The sequence below is a fragment of the Electrophorus electricus genome, chromosome 4, assembly GCF_013358815.1.
Source record: "Electrophorus electricus isolate fEleEle1 chromosome 4, fEleEle1.pri, whole genome shotgun sequence".
Classification (NCBI taxonomy): Eukaryota; Metazoa; Chordata; class Actinopteri; order Gymnotiformes; family Gymnotidae; genus Electrophorus; species Electrophorus electricus.
In genome coordinates, this window is record NC_049538.1 from 9,557,216 (window position 1) to 9,575,616 (window position 18,401).

General features: G+C 43.6%; 1 protein-coding gene across 3 annotated transcripts; it reads left to right on the forward strand.

Annotated features, from left to right (window-relative positions):
• Positions 1-413: 413 nt before the first annotated feature.
• mapk6 (mitogen-activated protein kinase 6) lies at positions 414-15,923 on the forward strand. 3 transcript variants are annotated; one of them, XM_027032096.2, is made up of 6 exons: positions 414-619; positions 6,108-7,427; positions 10,824-10,968; positions 11,336-11,500; positions 12,102-12,303; positions 13,378-15,923. In XM_027032096.2, the coding sequence occupies exons 2-6, from the start codon at positions 6,873-6,875 to the stop codon at positions 14,480-14,482; spliced, it is 2,172 nt and encodes a 723-aa protein (XP_026887897.1). In that variant the 5' UTR covers positions 414-619; positions 6,108-6,872; the 3' UTR covers positions 14,483-15,923. The 3 variants fall into 3 exon arrangements, with proteins under 3 accessions (XP_026887897.1, XP_026887898.1, XP_026887896.1); XM_027032097.2 differs by lacking the exon at positions 414-619 and adding an exon at positions 2,971-3,539; XM_027032095.2 differs by lacking the exon at positions 414-619 and adding an exon at positions 4,213-4,316.
• The last annotated feature ends 2,478 nt before the right edge of the window (positions 15,924-18,401 follow it).

Consider the following 18,401-nt stretch of genomic DNA (forward strand, 5'->3'; position numbering starts at 1 on the left):
CAGTAACAAACTGGGATAAAGCCCTGTAAATTACCACACTGTGGGATCACCTGCACCACTGACAGATATTACGTTAATTACAGCACTGCCACATGAACTTTACCACTAGAATGAGGTACTGCTAATTACAGAATGAATGAAGAGGCTGGGGGGGGGGGGGTGTTAATGAGAGACACTCTGTGTGTGTGTGTGTGTGTGTGTGTGTGTGTGTGTGTGTGTGTGTGAGAGAGAGAGAGAGAGAGAGAGAGAGAGAGAGAGAAAGCGAGAGAGAGAGAGTGTTTGTGTGTGTGTGGAGGTGCTGGTAGGTCTGTAATAGAACTGGGCAGGCGCTGGCAGGCCAATCCATACACAGGCATATTCCCTCCCCTTTGCCTGTGGCCTATATTTAACCCAGCATGGAGATTCAGCTCAGAACCAGCAGTTGCACATGTTTAGCTGGGCCACAGACAGAGGGACATGTCCTGACCTTCATGCCAGCTACTCTGACCTCTATTTATGCTGGACACAATATCTGTTGTCAGTACTGGACACTACTTTTGACCTTTTTTTCTCTGTTATGTGGATTAAACACTGAAAGTAAAAACCGTTGCCCCTGGAGATCCTGCACATTTCAGGCATGGTGAGTGACCTGCTGGCTCGTGTGACTTGGAAAGACCAATGATGAGGAAGAGGACCAATAATGTGTTTACTGGGAGAATACAAAAACAGCTCTGAGGAACTGAGTTCTTCTTTCTCTCTTTCTCTCTCTCTCTCTCTCTCTCTCTCTTTCTCTCTGTGTGTGTCTTTGCCTGTTTCCCTACCCCTTGTGACAGTGTGATATAGGTACTAGGAGCACGTACTATGATTTATGATGGTAGACAGGGCACTAACATAGAACAGGCTGTACACAGGCAGCTTCAGGATATAAGAGTGTTACAGTTCATTTCCTGCATGGCTTACTCCTGCACAGCACCAACATAGCACACACACCCTAACCTTAAACCTAGCCCTTAACACACCCTAACCTTAACCCTAGTCCTTAACACACCCTAACCTTAACCCTAGTCCTTAACACACCCTAACCTTAACCCTAGCCAGAATGCAGAATCAGGTATCAAACTTAAATAACCTTTCCCTGCTCTTCCTATTCTTACAAAGACTCCCACTCCTTCAAGTGTAAGGCAGTTGTTTCTGATTGACAGGAAGTGATAAATTGGACCCATAGCCTTGTGTAGCTCCTAAAATAATGGAAGTGTAAGGGGTCTGGTGGAAATCGCCACACCTTGTGTCAGCCATTGCAGTGTAATTCCAATAGCGACACATCAGCTTTGCCTGCTCTGGAACAGCTGAGAAAGCAGAAAGTAAATATGTATGATTGTGATCTCAACCGTAAAGACTAGACTTGTGTGTGTGTGTGTGTGTGTGTGTGTGTGTGTGTGTGTGTGTGTGTGTGTGTGTGTGTGTGTGTGTGTGTGTGTGAAGGAGAAAGATGGAGAGAGAGAGGGAGAGAGAGAGCAAGAAAGAGAGAAAGAGTGGCCAAACCATTGAACCATGATAACAGGCTCTCTGGCTTATATAAACCTTCACTTGTGGAACATTCCTGCTGTGGTTTATTGTTGTGGCCAGTAATTTTGCCCTTTGCCCTGGGAGGACAGGTATGGCTGAGTCTGAGTCTGAGTCAGAGTCTGAGTCTGGCTCCACTTCTCCTGGCTTTGAGAGGAACTGTAGCCTGTGTCAGGAGTGGGAGAGAGACAGCCAACATCTCCCACTTGATACAGCCTTCCTCTTAGAGTTGCTTATTTATGTGAGTGCGGCCATAATTGGAACACAGAATGTCCGTGAAAGTAATAATGCTGTTAGGTAGTATTAATATCATATAGGCCTATAAAATACTCTGGTCTTCAAAAGGAATAACCTGCAGTCAAGCCGATTACTCATGTAATAGGTACAATGTTACATGCTTTATCAGGTTAATTGTGCACACCTGAGTCCTTTGAATAAGCAGTATGCTGGAGGTTATGTTTACATATATTCATATATGCTTGCATGTTTAAAGATATTGTTAAACACCACTTTATATTTATGTTTTCCATTTCCTAATATGATAAAGAAATGTTACGTTCAAGGTTTTACAGAAAAACGCAGGTAAAGTTATCAATTACATAAAAAAAACTTCTGAAGGATAATGACCATCAAACTATGCTGTAAATACTCATGATAAACAAGAGCACCTACTGTTCAGACACATATATCTGAACCTCACAGATTACTAAATGACTACAATGCTTGGAACAGGACATCAGCACTTTTTCACTAACGATTAGTTCATCACTGGCAGGAAGTCATAGTGTGTGGGTGACAGACTCACCTATATTTCACTTCTCAGAAGAATTGTGCAACACCAAGATGTGGGCTTACTCAGTAAAAGAGTCGGCAATGGCCGCTTTTGCAGTGTTCACTTACACAAGTCCAACTACAATCGTGACAGTAAAACAATAAAAAAAAAAATACAGTAAGTGCTCATGCGACAGTTTTGATTTTACAGAGAATAGAGGCGGGGTCGTGTGTGTGTGTGTGTGGGGGGGGGGGGTACAGGCTTGAAGGATAGGTGTACTTTGTGGTTTGCAGTAATAGCATTGGTTTAACTTCTAATACTCTTTCAATGCTGAACTCTTAATGGAGAGAAATGCTACAGCGCCTCAGGACCGCAGAACCTGCTCGCTACCGCCGAAGGACATTCTCCGGAAGTCTTACGTTTACCTGTGGTGTATGAACCGCATAACACCCATTTCATTACCAAAGCAAGAAAAACATTTAGCACAGACACGGACAAACCAGAATAAAAGAGACAGTCACAGACTGCACAGGCAAAACGAGACACCGAGACAGACAGACGCAGATGTAACGACAAGCGGGGAGAGGCAGATTTCCTCCTGATTTAATAAGCTCCTTGTGTCTACACAGATAACAGTGCATAATTTACGGAACGTGGTGTAGCCACACGATGGTCCGTCGCTCTGTGGAGCGCTCGGGGATGCAGTGGTATCACGGGCATTCGCGTGGTCCCCTCCGTCGGTGATGTTGCCCCTGGTTTAGGTCCGCATTCAGGAAGAACGCGCAGTTCATTCATCAATTACGACTAGCGCGGAGCGAACTACAGCTGTCTCCAGGCCGAACTGTACATTCCCGAACTCCTCGGACACATCAAATTTGGATAGTTACGGTTGTGTGTGATTGACTGCGAGTGGCATCTTATCAGAACCTGCTGAATAGCCACTGGCTTCTGGAACTTGGGCAACGCCGCAGCTAAATTCCATGCGGTCATGGTGCAGAGCGCGATGCGCAAGTGCTGGCAGCACACCCACTTTTGGCGAAGCGAGGACACCCGAAACTGACGGATCTGTGCAAAGGACTAAAGAGGGATATTTCATAAATCTTTACTTCTTTGTCTCATCGGAGGTCTTAGCCACCTCGGGGAAAATTTTGTAGGCTGTGGTAAATCGTACAAATATCCTACTGCTAACACGTCAGGAGAAAAAACACTGCTGAAGCAAACTGCAGTAAGTAGTCTAGTTCCCTAATGAGTCAACCTTCCCAAACCTACTATTTTTAAGACTGAATAGTATTGAAGATTGTTTTTCAGGCTGTTTATTCCCAGAAAACTAGTAGACATGTTTGAGAAAATATAGGTGATTAAAACATATCAGTTAAATCTGGCAAAACAGATGGCAGAGATCCGGTTAAATTATTATAAGACACGCTTACTGGCTACACTCATAAATGAAAATTGAAGACCTGCGAAAAAACATATACAAATAACATCACCAACACAAATATAATATAACATAATATAATATAATATAATAGCTACAATCATGATTTTATAGATTTATATTATAGACTCATCGCCTGGACTTGTTATACTAAACCTTCGATTTCTGGAACAATTTGTGCAATTATAGTTGCTTTCTACCCCTAACGGCAGATCGGGGATCGGCAGATATAACAGCCTAGTCTACATAACTAATGCAAGAGAAAGCATAATTAATATTACATTAATTTGTTGAAATTAATTTAATCACGATGGGTTTGCAAATTCGTATCATATTAATTCGCCAATCAAGATTTGTGTGCATTCGGCCAATTCTTCGTGCGATGTCTTGAATTTAGCGCCACGGTTCCTTCGTCAGTAAAAGTCTGACGCGTCTGTTCAGCCCACATCGGAAGAGCTGCCGTAATCTGCAATAATCTGAATGGAGATTAGGGAGCGAGGGGAACGGAGAGCCGGCCGACCACATTCGGTTAGGAGAACATAATAAATGAAACGAACGAGAAAAGTAAGTTGTTGTGTACACATGGCTGTGCGATCGTAATCATATTTTAAATTCGTTTCATCCTCCATTTGTTCGGTTTTTTTAATCGTCTTGTCGGAGCGACGTGGTAAACGTGAAGCGTTAACCTACACGGGCTAGCTCTGTTTAGCATAGCCGGCTAACAACGGACGTCTTTGTTCCGTTTACGAGACCCTTTTGACTATCCAAAACAGTGTGGTTAAAAAAACATTGTTAATACCCTGTCGCGGCTGAAAACTAAACCTTAAATCTCGTATTTATTGATATTGTAGCGAAATCACCTGATTGTACCAAGGTTTTCTGACATTCTGTTTGCCCAAAAGCTCGCCTGAGTAGATATCTTGGCCAACGCTAGTCCGTGTAGCCACTCGGGCTCAGTTACTCTATGAAGAGCTTGGCTGGTTACCTGACTAAAATAGCCTTGCTAAGTGGTTGGCTCAGTTTATGGCGACTGTAGGACAACAATATGAACAACAATTATAGTTAAGTGGGAAAATAAAACGGTGGATCATTTGTTTTTGGAGCTCAAGCGGTGTAGCAAAATGTTGGCCACGTTTCTCACCCATTTCATTGGACTAGGTAGCTATAGCTAGTATTTAAAGTATCTTGCTATTGTATTATACAAAAAAGCCGATTCCGACCTTACCGGTCGGATAGCTAGGTTAGCCTACTAGCTAACGTCTGCTATGTAACGTGTTAGCTAAATTCCGTTTCCCAGAACTACAGCTATCTTGGCCCACATTTCACCACCTGGTCACCAGTCTTCTCGCGAAGTGGTAATAAGGTTAATGTAGATTAATAAAGAGTTCCCACTAGAATTACTTAATTTTACCACCTAACGCTAGGTAGCGGCTGCCGTTACGAAAAATAACAATTCTTTTGTCCTTTGCCGCGAAGTAGATTTAAAAGCTTAGCTAAGACATACACACATAGCTAACGTTAGCGTTAGCTGCTTTATCTCGTATTTGAATAATTTAATTATTAGCTAGCTACACATATATATTTCAGCTTGTAAATAGCTAGCCAAACTAACAACCGAGTCGTTTAGCTAGCTGGCTAGTGTATGTAGTATTGCTGTTAGTTTGGTATGTTTCTTATGATTTCGCTATCCTAGCCGGCTAGCCAAGTTGTTTTCACAAAGTTCGCTAGGTAATAAATTAATAACTTGACTACCAAGTAAATCGAATCTAAGTTTTCGTTTGGTTTCCTGCGTTGTGAGTTTCATAGCTGTTTCTTTGCTACTGAGGAATATACCCCATCATTTCACGTTGCCATGTACTTTGGTCAACAAAATGGTTGGCAAAGTCGAGCCGTCCTGCGGAGATGCAACGTGGCTATATTATGCAGCAAGAAAAGTTTGTGTTGTGACTTTTAAAAAGGTTGTTTTAAATTGTATCGTTGAGGAATTATATTACTTATATTACTATTTTACTCAATACATAAATGTATATTTACTGGAATTGTTTTTTTTTTTTTTATTGGCTCATGTGTAATGGTCGTATTTCTGTTCCCTCCGATGACATCAGAGGGTGGTTTGTGCCATCTAGATGCGTCAGCCTGACTAACCATTAATGTTAAAGGGGGTCTTAGAAATAGTCGGCGAGTTTTTAGTTATTAATTCCAGTATATTAATACTATTTAAAATTAAGGCAGAAAACAAAAATTAAGATCGCCTACATTTTCCACTCGCTTTGGGGAATGTTGAAAGATTCTTGTATTTTGGCAGCTTTATTTTGGTCACATAATTGAGCTACTTTTTCTGTGTTTGTGTTGCAGGAAAGCCAGTTGTAAAATGGAGGACAGTTTTGATTGCGACTGTGGTGAGCTTGAGCCACCTGATCAGTGAGGGTGTGTGTTCCTGCTGAGGTCGGCGGACCTTCCCGCTTCCAGACATCAGCTGCTCTGGAACAGAACAAACAGAAAGGAGTACCCTAGTATAGTAACCATAGTAACCCAGCTTGCGTGCTTAGTTAGCACATCAGGAGAATGCAGCTGCTCAGAAGAAGTCGTACACTGTATGTAACAGCACTGGATGAAGGATGCGGGTGCTGGTAGACTGGTTCACTTATTCACAAAGAGTACTGATCACCCCCGAACCCATTCCATGATAGGCTGTTAAACATTTGGGGGAAGAAAGTAAGTTTGAAAGTGTGTCCCTAGGTGTTGAAAAGAAAAGGCCCCCTCCAAACCCCTTTGATTTGTAGGAGTGTTTTTTGTTTGTTTGTTTTATTTTTGTTTTTGTTAGGGTTATTTTTTGGATGGGGCATAATGCTAACATATTCTAATGACTTATCAGAGTTCTCTTGCTGCTTTGTGCTAAAGAGGCTGATCACCCAGGTGGGAAAGCACTGAACCTAAGTGCAAAATAAACTGTAAATAAATAAACCAGGGTTTAGTGCCCCCCCCCCCCCCCCCTTGCTGCAGGAGAGGGCAAAAGAAAGCGAGACATTTTGCATACCTGTCACATCAAAGAATTTACAAGTCCTTCCTAACGAGCCGTGGTCAGGGTGTAGAAGTTTCCAAAATAAAACGCAAGCAAGAATGGCAGAGAAGTTTGAAAGCCTTATGAATATTCATGGCTTTGATTTGGGCCCACGCTATACGGACCTGAAGCCGCTGGGCTGCGGTGGCAACGGCCTTGTATTTTCCGCTGTGGACATGGACTGTGACAAGCGCGTGGCTGTGAAGAAGATCGTGCTGACAGATCCGCAGAGTGTCAAGCATGCGCTGCGTGAGATCAAGATCATCCGGCGCCTGGACCACGACAACATAGTGAAGGTGTTTGAGACGCTGGGGCCGTGCGGCCGGCACCTGGCCGAGGACGTGGGCTCGCTCACCGAGTTCAACTCGGTCTATATTGTGCAGGAGTACATGGAGACGGACCTGTGCAAGGTGCTGGAGCAGGGCCTGCTGTCTGAGGGCCATGCCCGTCTGTTCATGTATCAGCTGCTACGTGGCCTCAAATACATCCACTCGGCCAACGTCCTGCACCGTGACCTCAAGCCTGCCAACCTCTTTGTCAACACGGAAGACCTGGTGCTGAAGATCGGAGACTTCGGCTTGGCCCGTATCATGGACCCACACTACTCGCACAAGGTACAGGATTTCAGAATTAGAATTTGTGTATTGGCAAAGTTTATTTGAACATATAAGGAATTTGACTTGGTGAAACTGGTGCATGTCAATCACAATTTAAAAATGTGTGTGTGTAATTTTTATATATATATATATATATATATATATATATATATATATATATATATATATATATATATATATATATATATAAAAAATACACATACACACATATATATGTGTATGTATACATTTTATATATATGTATACATTTTATTTATCTATATATTTTTGCTCGGTTAGCTGATTGGATGTACCATGCTCTCTGCTGTTGACGGTTCTCCTCCTAGCAGTATTTCGCAACTCTGTCCCAAGGACAGCGTTGATGAAAGCTGACGCAAAACATCTATTTGGGGCAAATGCTAACGGCACATGAGAGCTGCCAGGGTTAGTTAGTGTGTCTGCTCCTGCTTTCTGTGAGCAGGTCTGTGCTGTCTGGCCTGGACTTTGTTATTCTGAACGATTGCTCTTGAGGGTGATGTGTTGAGAAAGGAAGTGCACAGGGTTTGTGAACAGTGTTTTGATGGTCCTGAAATAACACCTCAGCTTCCTGTGAGCCAGCTCCAGGAATCTGGCAAGCCAGGTGTCATAGACCATGTGAACGATGGTTGTGTTCTCATGTGTAGTCTCTTAACGGTTTGTCGCAAATGCTCTGCAGGTTGGAAGGATTTTTATTTTTTTTTCATGGACTGTGAGCTGTCTGAGCACCTACATTCACCTTTTTCTTCTAAATGAGACTGCTTATGTGAATCTGTGTGGTTCCTGGCATTGTTTTGTTGTTGTTTTTTTTTATTTTTTTTAAAAAAGTTTTTATTTAATCTGTGACTAAGCTTCCTGCAAGCTGAAAACTAGGTTAATGGTGAATTACTTTTTTTTTTTTTTTTTTTCCCCTTATTTTTCTGCGGCAGCACAGGTGACCGCATATCCACCATTCATTTTGGTGTGTTGTATTAAACCTCGCTTCTTCCTCTTGTATATGATGCATGAGGCTGTTTCAGCCTTTCCAACGCTCTCTGCCTCTCACACCATTCATTCACACACCCTCACCTCTTCTGCAGAGTGGTGGGATGAGGCCTGCTGCTATTTCTGTTGTACTTCTGAATAGTTCCATGACCAGCGGTCTAGTGGTCTGTTCAGGCTGGAGCAGACGCGGACACTTGTGAGCATTACTTTTGGCGTGGCTCGTTGGCTGCAGCGGGTCTTGAGTTGGTGCAGCGCACACACTTGTTCATGCTTTCATAAATCTAGATATTTGATATTCTATATTTTATGAAGGAAGGTAATTGAAGAGAGAAGAGAAATTCCCACCATGCACTCTGTGGCCCTGCTACCCACCCCTCCCCACCTTCCCTCTGCCCTGACTACCGATTCTTCTTGTGTTGACTAGCTTGGATAAGCACTTAAGTACTTTTTTTTGGTGTGGCAGTAATCTGGAGACACAGGGTAAGATGACGAGAGAAAGACAGAGTGAGTGAGAGAGGGTGCTCGTTTGTTTGTCTGTCTGTGTGTGTGTGTGTGTGTGTGTGTGTGTGTGTGTGTGTGTCTCTATCTCTCCAGTCAGCACTTTTTTGTTGAACTGTGTGGATTTTTCCGTGAGAAACAAAGAGCACACTTAGTTCTTCAGCTGATGCTGTAACCATGGTGACTGGACACTCATGTGCAGAAGAGGAGCATATCAAACATGATGTCATATCAAATGCAGGCATCCCTTCTAGCCAGTCAGACACGCTGAGTTTCCTGTCTGAGCTGGGCTTGATCTGAAACTCGGAGGTGGGTTAACTATAACCCTGTACAGATGAAGAATTGGGGTTAACGCTGACCTGCTCTGGGGGCCTCTGTTGGGGAATCTGTGCAGCGGGGCTGCCTGAGGAAAGGGATAAGCATTTTTAGTGTAGCATGTGAACCCTTCGAACTGAGCATGAAGGTAATTATTGATTTTTTTTTTATTTTATTTATTTTTTTTTTTTTAGTAGCGCTTGTTGAATCATTAATCTCATCTGATCCTGGGTAAAGCGCACCCACCAGCCCAACCCCACCTCTCTCTTTTGCATGTGCTCTCCAATAGATATCAGTGTATACATGACCTTAGATTTCCTCAGGCTGGGGTCAGGTTAGAATTTGGCTATTAAAGCAAGGGACAGCTGCAACTGGTTTAATTTGTAGGAAAAAGCCTAAAGAAGACGCTACCTCACGGACGCTATAGCTCACTCCCTGCAGTGCCTCCAGACAGCAGCCCCCATGAGCTTGCTTCAGTTCCCAGGAAGTATAGGGGAGGGGGTGGCAAAGGCCTGACTTGATGTAACCAAATCTCCTTCTCAGGTGGTGATCTTAAGCTAAGCATGGCAGAGGAACTGGGACACTGTGACGTGCCTAAAGCCTTTTATGTGGGAATGTGTATCCTGTGCAGTACTGCTGTTAAGGATGGTGTAATTTACTTTATACTAATTCTGGGCTGTTAGCGACCCCTAGTTATTATGCATGTTCAAGATAATGATCATCTCGTGTTAGAAAAAGCAGGCTTGGATCTAGTTGATGGTATCTGCTGTGGTCTCCACGCCAACACTTCCCCAGAAGTGCGGGTACTTCAGGATTTTTGGGAGCACACTGAAGTGGACGGATGGTTAATGTCTTTACTGCTTTTGTATGGGAGTATCAGGCCTGAGATATCCTTCTGTCTAAACTGGAGGATCTTCAAATGTGTTTTCTGTTCCTCCCTATTTATCTTTGTTTCTTACTTTACCCGTGTTATCGTTGTGGCTAGTGACCCCAGCTCCTGTTCTGGTGTGCAGATACCAGACATGCTGAACTAACACCAAGTTTGCAGTGACATTCACCTGCCAAAAGGGCTATTTGATTGTCTTGTAATATTATGTAGGCATTATGTAGGTATTATGTTTTGTAGTGTATTTATCTTATAGGTATTACGTCTTTATATTGTAGTTATCTTAAACATATTACATCTTATAGTGCATTTTGTAAGTGGGTAGTTGGAGACCAGTTTTCAGCTGCACTCTATACTGTTTACGCTGTATATCGTTCCTGACTGCAGAGTTGCTGCTCACTGTATTAGTAATCCACAAAGCAGTAACACTGATTTGGAAGTGGCATGGTTGTAGATGCTAAGATACCACAAGTGGGGTTGAGGGTGGTCTTCCAGCCAAATTTATTGCGCTAATGGGTTCTTTAGTAAGAAATTGTCCACTGATGAAAGGACTGGAGTATGGCTAACACAAACTGGGCATTGCATTAGACTCTGTGCAGTGTTTCTAAAAACGTGGCTGGCAAGTATAATTGCAGTGGTTATTATGTATAGATGTGAATTCAGATTATATAGACAAGTGTCTCTCTCACTTTCAGGGTCACCTGTCGGAGGGTCTTGTCACCAAGTGGTATCGTTCCCCACGTCTCCTCCTCTCCCCCAATAACTACACTAAAGCCATCGACATGTGGGCGGCTGGCTGCATCTTTGCCGAGATGCTCACAGGGAAAACGCTCTTCGCAGGTCAGCCCTCAGAAGTGTCTCCTCTTTCATTCTCTTTCTCTCTGCATCCGTTGTCTGTCTGAACTCAGACAGGTAATGGTGGTATGATGATGTAACCTTGGCCAAACTGACATTTCTGTGAACGGACACCCACTCTGTGTGTTAGGTGAAGAACTGAATGCAACGTAGGTCTGAACTGTTGTGGCCTTAAAGGTGTCTGATAAAGTTAGGGGTTTTAATGGGGTTTCGATAACTGTGTCATGGTAGGAGTCTTAAAGATTTGAGTGTTTGTTTGTTTGTTTTTACATACTTTAGTGTTCAGATAATCACATCTGAGACACTGAAATTATGGCTTTTCATGTTTCATTACGTCTGGCTGGTGGTGTAGGAGCTCATGAGTTGGAGCAAATGCAGTTGATCTTGGAGTCAATTCCTGTCATCCATGAAGAGGACAGGCAGGAGCTCCAGAGCGTCATTCCCGTCTTTATCAAAAACGACATGTCTGTACCCCACACGCCACTCGCCAAGCTTCTGCCAGGGGTCAGTGCGGGAGGTCAGTCATGCAGTCCACACACACACAATGTATGCACACTGCTTGCCAAGCTGCTCATCAATTTATCCTAGTTGATGTTGCCAGTGGCCACTCTGTATCTTAGATTCAGTTCTGTGTTTATGAATATAATATTTAAATATATTGTCAAAATTTAAAGAAACCACTGGCCAACCTGTATTTGATGTCTCCGTGTTCAGAGACAGACACAGCAGTGCACACACGCTCTAGTCATAAACCAATCCTGTATCAGAGTTAAGGTTAGCACTAACACACACAGTCAGCTCTCTAGCACTAACACACACAACCAGCTCTCTCTACCACTCAAACTACAGTTAGAGTTAATCAGGGTTAGTGTTAACACTAACTAGTTAATCAGGGGGCATTGCCTGGAAAATCTGGAAGAGTTGCATGTGGATGCGGCTAAAAATATCAGACAAGTGCTGAGTTGGGAGAAAAACAGTAAGAAAAAACAAGAGCTGATTTGGATAGAAGTAAAATCACAGAGCCCATGCACCTTGTATCCTGTCCAAACAGGACTTTTTAGGTAATCGATCCAAAGTTTCCAGTCATGCTCTAGACTCGTTGTGTCTCCACCACTCAGCTCTAGATTTCCTGGAAAAGATTCTGACCTTTAACCCCATGGACCGGCTGACGGCAGAGGAAGCCTTGGCCCACCCCTACATGAGCGACTACGCGTTCCCACTGGACGAGCCTGTCTCTGCTCATCCCTTCCACATTGAGGACGAGGTGGATGACATCCTCCTCATGGACGAGAGCCACAGCCATGTCTATAACTGGGACAGGTGAGATGCGCATGCACACAACTACATCTGGGACAGGTGTCATACGCACACACCTGAGAGGCTTTGTGTAGTCATGGAGACGTGAGTGTGTGTGTAAGATTTTTAGGAGGGGGGTGTTTTTGTTTGTTGGTGGTTGTTGTTTGTTGTTTTTTAAAAGCTCCATATAGAAATTGTTGTTGTTGTTGTTGTTTTTATGAATGTAAATCACTGCAGTTAAGTCAAACTTTAGTGTATAGAGTTTAGTCCCAGTTTACCTCTGATATTCAGATGCTACTGGATGAGCTGGATGGGGCAACCCTCTCCTCAGATGGCAGTTGGACACCCTTGAGGCTGGTAGAACCAACAGGTCTTGACAAAACTGGTTGTAATAGCTGAATGAGTGGTGGCACTGGAATGTGTAGGGAAGCACTGTAGAGGAGTGGTAAACTTCGTTGGCCTACATTTCAGAAAGTGCCCAATGTTTAACGCCCAGCATTTAACCAAACTTTAGTGGAAATATGGATGTCAAAACATGGATTGCTTCACTCCTTAGAAACTCCTTAGAGTCTTCCATCTAAAAACCTGATCATTGTAAATAAACTAGATAAACTAAAACTCTTGGGCTGCCATCAGAACAGGGGTAGGGTTTGGCTTAGGACAGGATAACCCTAACCCTACCGTCAGAACAGTCTAGACTTTGACATTAAGCCTCTTCCCAGCTGGGTGTAATGTTACAACCAATCTTCGTGAAAAATTGACAGTGTCACATTTAACTTAGGCTCAGTTTGTTGGAACTGAGTAGCTGTTGTCCTGGTTGGTGCAACTAGTGGGTTACACTAAAGCAAACATCCTGTGCGTGTGTGGGGGGGGCAGGCTTTTAGACACCATGGACCATTGCTTAGTGCTGCAGGCTAATTAAAATTCGTAGCAAGCCGGCGCGTGCTTTTTCCTTTTTTTTATTTAGGCTTCAAGACAAAGGTTTAGTGTTGCTGTGGATTTCTTAAATTGTAAGGAGTGTGTTCGACATACCCACAGACTTGGACTGGCTCAGATGGTCTTGTGAGCACGCTCTGTTTCTGCTCCCCTCCCCCACAGGTACCACGACAGCCAGCAGTCTGAGCTCGACTGGCACCCGCACAGTGCGGCAGAGGTTGAGGATGTGCAGCGCGACCCACGGGCCCTCTCTGATGTCACAGATGACGAGGAGGCTCAGGTGGACCCACGCAAATACGCCGATGCTGACAGCGAGAAGTTCTTGGACGAGCCACTGTTTGACCTGCCGCCAGAGTGGTCGTGGCCACCGCACGACCATCACCACGAGAACAAGTACTGTGAGCTGGAGTGTAGCCCCACCTGCAACTACAAGGCTGTGTCGCCGTCCTACCTGGACAACCTGATCTGGCGCGAGAGTGAAGTGAACCACTACTACGAGCCCAAGCTCATCATCGACCTGTCCAACTGGAAGGAGCAACAGAACAAGGAGAAGGGTGACCGCAAGAGCAAGAGCAAGTGCGAGAGAAACGGCCTGGTGAAGGCGCAGATCGCCCTGCGCGAGGCAGGCCACCACGGCCACAGCCCCAGCCCGCCTGAGAAGGATCGGCAGCAGGAGAAGCACCAGAGCTTCGACTTCGACTCCTTCATTGCCGGCACCATCAAGCTCAGCCTGCAGCCGGAGCCTGGCGATGTGGGCCTCCTGAATGAGCGCAACACCTCCGTGTCACAGCTGTCCAAGTCTGTCAGCCAGGAGAAAGATGAGAAATGCCAGGTGAACCTGGCCCAGCAGAGCGTGCGCCAGCCATGCCCGTGGGACCGCCTCCCGGGACCAGGTGCCGACGACTACTGCCTGATCGATGAGGCCTGCAGGAATGCACCAAAGGAGGGCGGTGGAGGGGGCGGCGGCTATGTCAGCTACCTGGACCGCCTCTTCAGCAAGCAGGAAGAGACGCCTGTGGACACGCCTCCCGACACACCTTCTGACACCGAAGAATCCGCCTCCCCGGTCCAAGCCGACACAACAGGCGGCTTCTGTGCTCGGAATGGCGAGATTGTGCTAGAGTCGCTGGCCATCGCAGGGTTCGACACAGCCACCGACCTGCCGCTGAAGTCCCTGCAGGCCTCACTTTCGCCCGCCGCCCATGTCAAGTGCTCGCCGCAGATCGCCCACAAAACATACAGCAGTATCTTTAAACACCTGAATTAAAGAATGCAACAGCCTCTGCAGCAAAAGAGTCTTGGCTTCTGGGGTTTTTTTGTTTTTTTGTTTTTTTTTAAACATATGCTTAGTGTATTTTACTTGAATCATTTCATAACTTTTTACATATGGTTACTTTTTTAATTTTTTTTCTTTTTTCTTAATCATATGAATTAATGGATGAGTAAACCTTCACTCAGCGTCAGTGTTCAGAGTTCACACTTGATGCATCATCACCCCATCTTAGTTTTCCAGACTCATATATTTAAAAACAAACAGGGAATAAATAGTATATAAAAATGGCATGCCATTTGCACACAGCGTACTGTAGATTTATACACGTTTGAGAAGGTGAAGGAGATGAGAGAAAATGTGGAAAGGTAACTGGCAGAGGGGACATGGTGGGTGGGGACATGCAGAGGAAGGCGTGAACACCAGGGAGACGTCACTGCTGTCCAGGGCCACTGGCTTTCCCTCGCGCCCTGCCTAGGACATGACGGCATGCTTCCATTGTTTGCTATTTTCATTATTTCACCCTAGTTATTTTACCAAATCTAATACCTTTACATGGGTTAACATCCCTCCCCCCAGCTTTCCAAATGCCTGAACATAATGTACAACATTTAACATGTAACATTTGTGTCTTGACATGACGCCAGCAAAGCAGACGCTTTTCAGATGTGTTCTCTACCTCAGAGGTAACAGCAGCTCAGCTTTGTGTGAGAGTTCACCCTGTAGAACCACCCAGTACGCAGTGACATGGCGTTTAGGTTTGAATTTTTCATTTGCCATAGTGAAGTGTTACAGATCATTTATTTATTTTTAAGCAGATGTGAGATATTTATTTTAAGAACCGTTATAATTTACAATGTGACTGTATGGGGAGTGAGGCATTGAACTTCGTTTTGTCTTTCAGCACTGCGTGCAAGAGAGTGTGTGTGTGTGTGTATGTCTGTGTCTGTGTGTGTGTGTGTGTGTGTCTGCGTCTGTGTCTGTGTGTGTGTAAACAGCTGGGAGCTACTCATCCTGTTTGTTTTGAAGAAACTTTGGACACTCTCCATTTCCAGCATTAGTTCATTTTGAGGATTTTTTAAAACTTGTAGGTGCTTCGTGTGAGAGGAAATTTGGCTTTATCAAATCCAAAGCACCTAAACGTCTTAATTTGTTCTTTTTATATAAATGTATTGTTAGAGCTGTGTGCATGAGTGAAAAACTATGGAAGGTACATTTAAGACGAAGTTTCTGGTGAAGTCCCGTCATTAATTTTTATTTTAATTGTATACTTTTATTTTCCCTTCCCCAGATGGGCATGATTGGACAGGTTAAGGGTAGAGCATGTAGAAGACTTATGGACTATCTTTTATTTTTATTTTTTTTAATTGTGTTTATGTACTGGTTATCATTGGTTTCCCTGTAAAATAATAATAATAAAATGGCAAAGAAAATACAACTAGTTCATGCTTCATTTTCTCACAGGGAGGAATCACATCACCCAGCCTAATTACCAATAATAAGACAGCCAGGTCTACCTTTATGGTACAGTGGAAGACTGAGTAAACATTTAGCTCCTGTAACTTAAATGGTTACTGAAAGGGGGAGTGGCCACTGGATCTAAAGCTTAGTTTAAATGTACTTCAGTTTTGGATAATATCAATGGATTAGACATTCTGTAATGTAACTCCACAGCTGTAACTATGAGTGCAGCTTTACTTTCCCCCTGATTAGGACTGTGTTGAACCACAGTAACAGTATGATGCCTGTATTATTATTATTTTTTTTTTTTTTACTGAATCTGACTACAAGAGCCCTTGTTTTTCTCTGATTACAGGATTAGCTGCCTTGAATGTGATGAAATCAAAGTAGATGTTACTTATTCTTCCTTGAGTACTTCTCAAAGTTGTAGGCTTCAGCCTGTCCTCTTGGTTAACTGGGTGGAATCTTGCCCTTGTATTGTTTAAGTGGCTCAATCTCACCAACACAGAAAATGGTAAATGTGCCGTGTATGTTTTCTAGGGTTATTGAATGATTTCGTTACAATAAAACTCCTGAAAGTTGCGGCTAGTTTTCTGATGGTGACTATTCTTCCAATTTGAAGAATAGTGAGGACATTCTTCTCTGCACCTTTGATTAAAGTTTTCCAGCTCTAAACCCAGTTCGCCAGGTCAGTCCAGTAAGGCCACTGTGGCCATTGCTGTCAGGTGTATAGCCTACAACTGAAACAATGAAAATATTGTAATTAGGGTTATAAATACAGTGGTGTCATTAAACAACTATTATACTATTATAACGTATACAAGACTGATTCAACTGCAGTCTGCAAGGATTCTCCCAGCTTGTTGTCTAACGTGCACTTGACTCTGCCAGACTCTTCAACAGGTGGAAATTTAGCTGTGTCCTGTAAAAACATTAAAATACACAGTCCCAAGTTCTTCGAAAATAAGTCTTAGATAAAGACCAGAGTTTATACTTGCAGATATTAGTCAGGTCTCTTTCACGCTGAGTTTACCATTTTAACTCAAACAGAGGAGAGCTGACAGTGAAGCTAAGATTTCAGGTGTTCACTCAGAGGCGCTACCTTGAGTACCTGTTTTCTGCCAATAGAATGCTTCCCGGATCAACTCAAACCCGGGTTAAATGCTTCCCGGATCAACTCAAACCCGGGTTAAATATAGCACGGTCCATCTAGGCCAATGACACAGGCATTACCCACAGAGATGCAAACACCCCTCTGTGTGTGGTTATCACGACACCTTCTAAAGTGTGCCAATAGCAATACTATACCACCTACCCATACTATACTATACTACCTACCCATACAATACTGTACCACATACCCATACTATACTATACTACCTACCCCTACTATACTATACCACATACCCATACTATACTATACCACGTACTCATACTATACTATACTACCTACCCCTACTATACTATACTACCTACCCATACAATACTGTACCACATACCCATACTATACTATACTACCTACCCATACAATACTGTACCACATACCCATACTATACTATACTACCTACCCCTACTATACTATACCACATACCCATACTATACTATACCACGTACTCATACTATACTATACTACCTACCCCTACTATACTATACCACATACCCATACTATACTATACCACGTACTCATACTATACTATACTACCTACCCCTACTATACTATACCACCTACCCATACAACACAATACCACAGCACATATCGCATATCAAAAACCAATTTCCTATCAGTGGTAGCATCGTGTTACAAATAAGAATGGCAGCAAGCGGAACAAATGCTAAGCGACTGTTGAGGGCGGTCAGCTCTGCTAATTCAGGGTCAGAAATATTTCTGCTTTTCCGGTCGCCAGTTGCTTCAGCGCCTCGTGTAAGAATAACCGCAGAGCCAGGGCCCTTTAACACACGAACACTGTTTAGATGCTAAAGGAGAAGGCTAATTAGTATTGACGTCACATTTATCCAAGCGAGGACATAATGCAGCCCCACACTGCTACATGCACAGGGATAAACGCCACGGGACTTTAAAAACGGTTTCACAAAAGGCGCTATAAATAAATAAATATGTTGCTATGTGTTCTGGTTGTTTCACTATGTGTGGCGTTAACGAAACTGCAGTGCTGCGTGAATGATTCACGTTCACTTTAGGTTTGGGTGAAAAAGAATTGGTTTGGTTAGAACGATCTCCAAATAAGGTTCAACTTCCTACCTAGATCAAATACTGTAACTCCAACCTCTTGGCAGGCTTAAAGGATTAAACTTGATAGGATATCTCTCTCTCTCTCTCTCTCTCTCTCTCTCTCTCTCTCTCTCTCTCTCTCTCTCTCTCTCATTCACACGCACATACACGAAACCTTTAATGGAAAAGAACATCTCGTCCCAGTTGAATAACTTATTCTTCAGT